At 43.8% G+C, this 6,049-nt stretch overlaps 1 protein-coding gene across 1 annotated transcript; it reads left to right on the top strand.

The window, feature by feature from the left end:
- Positions 1-1,568: 1,568 nt before the first annotated feature.
- LOC140842848 (uncharacterized) lies at positions 1,569-3,815 on the top strand. Its single transcript, XM_073211040.1, has 2 exons — positions 1,569-3,269; positions 3,336-3,815. Exons 1-2 carry the CDS (start codon positions 1,569-1,571, stop codon positions 3,813-3,815), a joined length of 2,181 nt encoding a protein of 726 aa, XP_073067141.1.
- The last annotated feature ends 2,234 nt before the right edge of the window (positions 3,816-6,049 follow it).

Below are 6,049 nucleotides of genomic sequence, written 5' to 3'. Positions count from 1 at the left end.
GAGGGTGAAGAGCAAGATTACTTTTGGGGATGGTAATGAAGAAAACTCCATTTGAGACCAGTCGAATTATTCTGTCTTTAATTTTATCATCATGTATTCCGCTTCCGCATTTTATTTCTATCGCATTGTAAAGACGATTATTGGTTATAAAAAAGACTGGTTATTTTGATTTACTACGAGGCTTGTTGTTTTACAATTATGTGATTGTGAGGCAACGCCGGTGTCGACTAACCCCGGTCTCGGGGCGTGACATTTAAGTGGTATCAGAGCACACCAGGTTCATAATCCGGATGGGAGACTGCCATAGGAAATTTGACGAAGTCAAATTTTGGCAAAAAGCTTAACCATTTTCTAACCAACTTTGTCATCAATATCCTTATGATTCATTCTTTAGAACCCTTGGAAAATATTCCTCGTTTTGTATAATGTTCCTTGACCGCTTTTCCGATACTTGTTAAACCTTTCCTCTCGTTATTTCAGGAAATGGCTCGCATACGTTTAACTGCCCGTAAGAGTGTAGCTTCGATTACTCATAGGGAGACATTTCAGCTAGACAGTCCCCTACCTCGCACGCGCGCTCAGTCTCTTATGCGTTTAGATGATTTGGCTCTAGCACGCCACGATAGGACAGCTAGGAGGCTAAGAGCTAGCAACCTGGAGAGGAGAAAGCATGTGGAGGATCTGACTACCAAGCTATTGGCAGCAGAAAAGAGGATCGATCAGGTATATGAGATGTTCCAACTCGTTAATGAAGATAACGGCGAACTGCGAGAGTCACTACAACTGACGAGGGGCCAAACCAAACGAGCTATGGATGAATTGGACCGACGTACCGTAGAATTGGCTGAAGCTCGTCATGCACGGGTAAAAGATAAGGAGAGAATGGAAGAGTCCTGGAAGGTGGTCATGCAATTGTCAGAAAATAACCAAAGGCTATCAAGGGAGATAGACGAAAGGAAGGCAAGGGAGAAGGCACTCATCCAGAAGGATCAAACAAACTGCGCGCGTGCAAAGAATGAGTTGGACGACGCGATAGGGAAGATTCTGACTCATAGGGAACAGATTGCTGAATTAGAATCGAAGAATTAAAGCCTGCAGATGCAGCTGGCAGAGTTTTTAGACCCGGATGTGCCGGAGGAGGATTCCGAGGAGGAAGAAGCCCCACCTGACGAAGCCGTGGGGAATGGAGAGATAGCGGATTAGAATATTTTAGGGAACCATTTCTTTTTTTTTTTTGTTTATTTCCGTTGTTGCTAATTTCCATTCCAGTAAATTCTCATTCAGTTTATTCTCATTTATGTTTATTTGAGAAATCAATAAAAGTTGTTATTTCAGTTACTTGTTGGCGTCAATTTATTTTTTCGCACAAATTATTCAATGAATTCTATCTATCAGTTTGTGCAACAAATATCTTAGAAACTTGTACACTTGTAGGAGATGGTCGGAAGACCTCCCCGAAACAATCGCAACCCGCGATACGCAAACGTTAACAACCGCAACAACAATGATGAACATCCGAATGCTGACGGCAATCCACCTCCCAGAGTGGGCCTGAGCCAATAGATTTAATGGCTATAGCCACCATAGTGGCAACAACTATCCAGGGTTTGGGAAACCCCAATGGTAACGGTAATCAGCAGCCACAACCACCACCGGCACAGAATGGGATCAAGTATCATTATGAGTCCCTTCGTAAGAACCGTTGCCCAGTGTTCAAGGGAGACGCCGACCCTGAGAGTAGCCAGAGTTGGTGGAAAAGCGTGGAAACCCAACTGCGACTGCTAGAGATACCTGAGGCACTTAAAGTAGAGGTGATAGTGCCATTCCTGGAGGATAAGGCAAGCAAGTGTTGGGAAACCGTCTCACCTATCCTGACAGCCGCCAGAGCAATCACTTGGCAACAATTCAGAGATGTCTTTCTCAAACAGTACTTCCCAGCAGAAATCAGACTACAGAAATTGAGCGAATTTGAGAACTTCTTGCAAATTCCAGACATGTCAGTGGTAGATTACACCTCTCGATTCAATGACCTTGGAACTTATGCCCCGACAATCATGGCAGATGAAGTTCTAAAGATGCACAGGTACAAGAAAGGATTGAGCAGTCGTATCCAGTCATCATTAGCAGTCTACCAACCTACAAGTTTTGCTGATTTAATGGGAGCAGCGATAAGAGCAGAGACAGACATCAAGCGGCGAGAGAACGAGAACAGGAATAAACGACCTCTTACGGGACAGTCATCTCAAGGGAAACCACCATTCAAGAGACCAAATCAGTCCAATGGGTCAATCAAAGGTGCCTCGTCCCACCCAACTTACCAAGAACCAAAGATGTGTCCCAAATGTAATAACCGTCATTCTGGAGAATGCCATAGACAGACGGGAGCATGTTTTAATTGTGGGAAATTAGGGCATCGAATCGCTAATTGTCCCGAGCCATTGAAGAGAGGTACCAAGCCTAATGCTGACACTAACCCCAACAAGGCAAGGGAGAATAAGCCCAACGCTCGTGTGTTTGCAATAACCCAAGAAGAAGCAGATGATGCAAATGATGTCGTGGCAGGTACTATTTTTGTCAATGAAATGCCAGCTTATGTGTTGTTTGACAGTGGTGCTACTCATTCATTCATATCTAAAAGATTCACTAAGAAACTAGGGCTTACACCTGAAATACTAGTCGAACCATTTAGAGTAGCAACTCCTACTAGTAAGACAATCGAAACACATAGAGTGCACCGGCAGTGTAAGATCTGTATCCATGAGCATCTATTCCAAGCAGAATTGATACAACTGAAAATGGTGGAATTCGACATCATCTTTGGAATGGATTGGTTAGCAAGAAACAATGCGATGGTAGATTGCAAGGGAAAGAGTGTTAGGCTCCGAACCCCGAGCCAAAAAGAGGTCGTGTATCATGGCAAATCCAAGGAACGGAAGTCACTTCTTTCCGCATCCCAAGCATGGAAAGCCGTGAAATCCGGAGCAGATATCTATCTAGCAATGATTAACGTAATGAAGGAGGAGATTGAACTTAAACCAGGGGATATCCCTATCGTACGAGAATTCCCAGACGTCTTTCTGGAAGAACTACCAGGGACAATCCCGGATCGTGAAATTGAGTTCGAAATCAACTTAGTACCCGAAGCGACACCCACCTCCAAGGCACCGTACAGAATGGCACCAGCTGAACTTAAAGAGCTAAAGGAGCAACTTCAAGAATTGCTAGACAAAAAGCAGATTCGACCAAGTGCGTCTCCATGGGGAGCTCCAGTACTTTTTGTCAAGAATAAAGATGGGAGCATGAGGCTGTGCATTGACTATAGGGAATTGAATAAGATCACTATCAAGAACAAGTATCCTCTTCCGAGAATAGATGACCTGTTTGACCAGCTTAAGGGAGCCACAGTATTTTCCAAATTGGATTTGAGGACGGGCTACCACCAATTGAAGGTCAGGGCTGAAGACATCCCAAAGACGGCCTTTCGGACAAGGTATGGACACTACGAATTCACAGTGATGCCCTTTGGTCTGACAAACGCACCAGCAGCCTTTATGGACCTAATGAACAGAGTATTCAAGCCGTTCCAGGATCGGTTCATAGTGGTATTCATTGATGACATCCTTGTCTATTCTCCTAGCAAAGAAGATCACGAAGAGCATCTCCGCCTCACTCTACAAACTTTAAGGGAGAAGGAACTCTACGCCAAATTCAAGAAATGCGAATTCTGGCTAAACAGTGTGTCCTTTTTAGGGCATGTGATATCGGAAGCAGGAGTATCAGTGGATCCAAAGAAAGTGGAGTCAATTCTAGATTGACCGAAACCGAGAAACGCCACAGACATTAGAAGCTTTCTCGGACTGGCAGGCTATTACAGGAAATTCGTCGAAGGATTCTCTTCCATAGCCGTGCCATTAACAAGGCTTACTCAAAAGAATTCTAAATTCATTTGGGATGACAACTGCGAGAAAAGTTTTCAGACATTGAAAGAAAAGCTTGCGTCTACACCAGTGTTAGTCTTGCCCACTGAAGATAAGGATTTCACCATCTACAGTGACGCGTCGAAGGAAGGGTTGGGATGTGTACTCATGCAAGAAGGAAGAGTGATTGCATATGCATCAAGGCAGTTGAAGCCGCATGAACGAAATTATCCCACTCACGACCTCGAACTGGCAGCAGTCGTCTTTGCTTTGAAGATATGGAGACATTATCTCTATGGCTCCAAGTGCGAAATCTTCACGGACCACCAGAGCCTCAAATACTTGTTCACCCAAAAGGAATTAAATATGAGGCAAAGACGATGGATTGAGCTGTTGAAGGATTACGACTTGACTATAAGCTACCATCCAGGTAAGGCAAACAAAGTAGCTGATGCTTTGAGTCGGAGGAATATGAGTAAGGTTACCTTAGCTGCACTCTCCGCTCAACCATGTCTGCGAGAAATCGTCAAGTTGAACCAGGATCGAGACCCAGTTCTAGTAAAACTTAAGGAACAAGCTAAGGAAGCAAAGTTTCAAGATACTCAGATCGACGACAAAGGAGTCCTTTGGATAAAAGGACGATTGTGCGTACCAGACATCGATAACCTTCGACAAGAAGTAATGTCAGAAGCACATAAGTCGAAATTTTCAGTCCATCCTGGCAGTACCAAGATGTACAGAGACCTAAAGAAGAATTTCTGGTGGAGTGGAATGAAAAAGGATGTTGCGATATTTGTTTCCAAGTGTCTTGTGTGCCAACAAGTCAAAGCAGAGCACCAAAGACCTGGAGGACTTCTTCAACCTCTAGAGATTCCAGAATGGAAATGGGAACATATCTCCATGGACTTTGTGGTCGGGTTACCAAAGTCTAGACAAAGCCATGATGGCATCTGGGTAATCGTAGACAGACTCACAAAATCTGCCCATTTCTTACCAGTCCGCATGAACTATAATTTGGACAAGCTAGCCACGTTGTACATGAATAATATCGTACGATTACATGGAGTTCCAGTCAGCATCTTGTCAGACAGAGACCCGAGGTTTGTATCTCGTTTTTGGAAGAGTTTTCAACAAGCCATGGGAACTAAGGTCACCCTCAGTACGGCCTACCACCCTCAGACCGATGGTCAAACAGAGAGGACAATTCAAACTTTGGAAGACATGCTGAGAGCATGTGCCCTAGACTTTAGCAGTAATTGGAGTGAACATTTGCCTTTGATTGAGTTTGCTTACAATAACAGTTTTCACAGCAGCATCGGAATGGCGCCGTATGAAGCTCTGTATGGGCGAAAATGTTGGTCACCACTATATTGGGATGAAGTAGGAGAAAAGGCCATCACTGGACCCGAATTGATCCAAGAAACAGTGGATAAAATCGCTATAATCAAGGAGAGACTCAAAGTTGCCCAAGATCGACAGAAAAGTTGGGCTGATTTGAAAAGGAGACCAGTAGAGTTTATAGTGGGAGATAAAGCGTACGTGAAAGTATCACCAATGAAGGGCGTGGTTCGATTCAACAAACCAGGGAAACTGAACCCCAGATATATTGGACCTTTTGAAATTCTGGAGAAAATTGGTACACTTGCATACAGGTTGGCACTCCCACCGAATATGTCTAGAATTCATAATGTCTTCCAAGTTTCACAACTAAGAAGATATGTCTCAGATCCAAGCCACATTCTTGAAGCTGAACCACTCTTAATCGAGGGAGACTTGAATGAAGGACTTACTTATAAGGAAGTCCCGATCAGAATCGTGGATATCAAGAACCAAGTGCTAAGGCGACGAACGATTCCATACGTCAAAGTACAATGGTCTAATCATACCGAAAGAGAAGCCACTTGGGAACTCGAAGAGAAAATAAAAGATCAATATCCCTACCTTTTTGAAAGACAAGTTAATCCAAGTTTCGAGGACGAAACTTAAAATAAGGAGGGGAGAATGTGAAGACCGTGCAATTTGGGAGGCACCAGTCTTGGGAGAAATCCTTGCAAACTCAAGAATTCACTCTCCAATTTGCATTAAGAAACCAAAATCACTCCCTCATCATGCAGCAAGATTCTCGGAGTCCA

This window comes from Primulina eburnea, chromosome 10, assembly GCF_022965805.1.
Source record: "Primulina eburnea isolate SZY01 chromosome 10, ASM2296580v1, whole genome shotgun sequence".
In the NCBI taxonomy this organism is placed as follows: domain Eukaryota; kingdom Viridiplantae; phylum Streptophyta; class Magnoliopsida; order Lamiales; family Gesneriaceae; genus Primulina; species Primulina eburnea.
The sequence above is the reverse complement of the archived record's forward strand: the minus strand, read 5'-3'. Positions and strand labels throughout refer to the sequence as shown.

Excerpts from the sequence above, each read along its gene's own strand:
- LOC140842848 (XM_073211040.1), top strand. The coding sequence starts at position 1,569 with ATGGCTATAGCCACCATAGTGGCAACAACTATCCAGGGTTTGGGAAAC. Across the intron at positions 3,270-3,335 it reads CGTCTCCATGGGGAGCTCCA|ATCACTATCAAGAACAAGTA; the intron begins GTACTTTTTGTC and ends GAATTGAATAAG.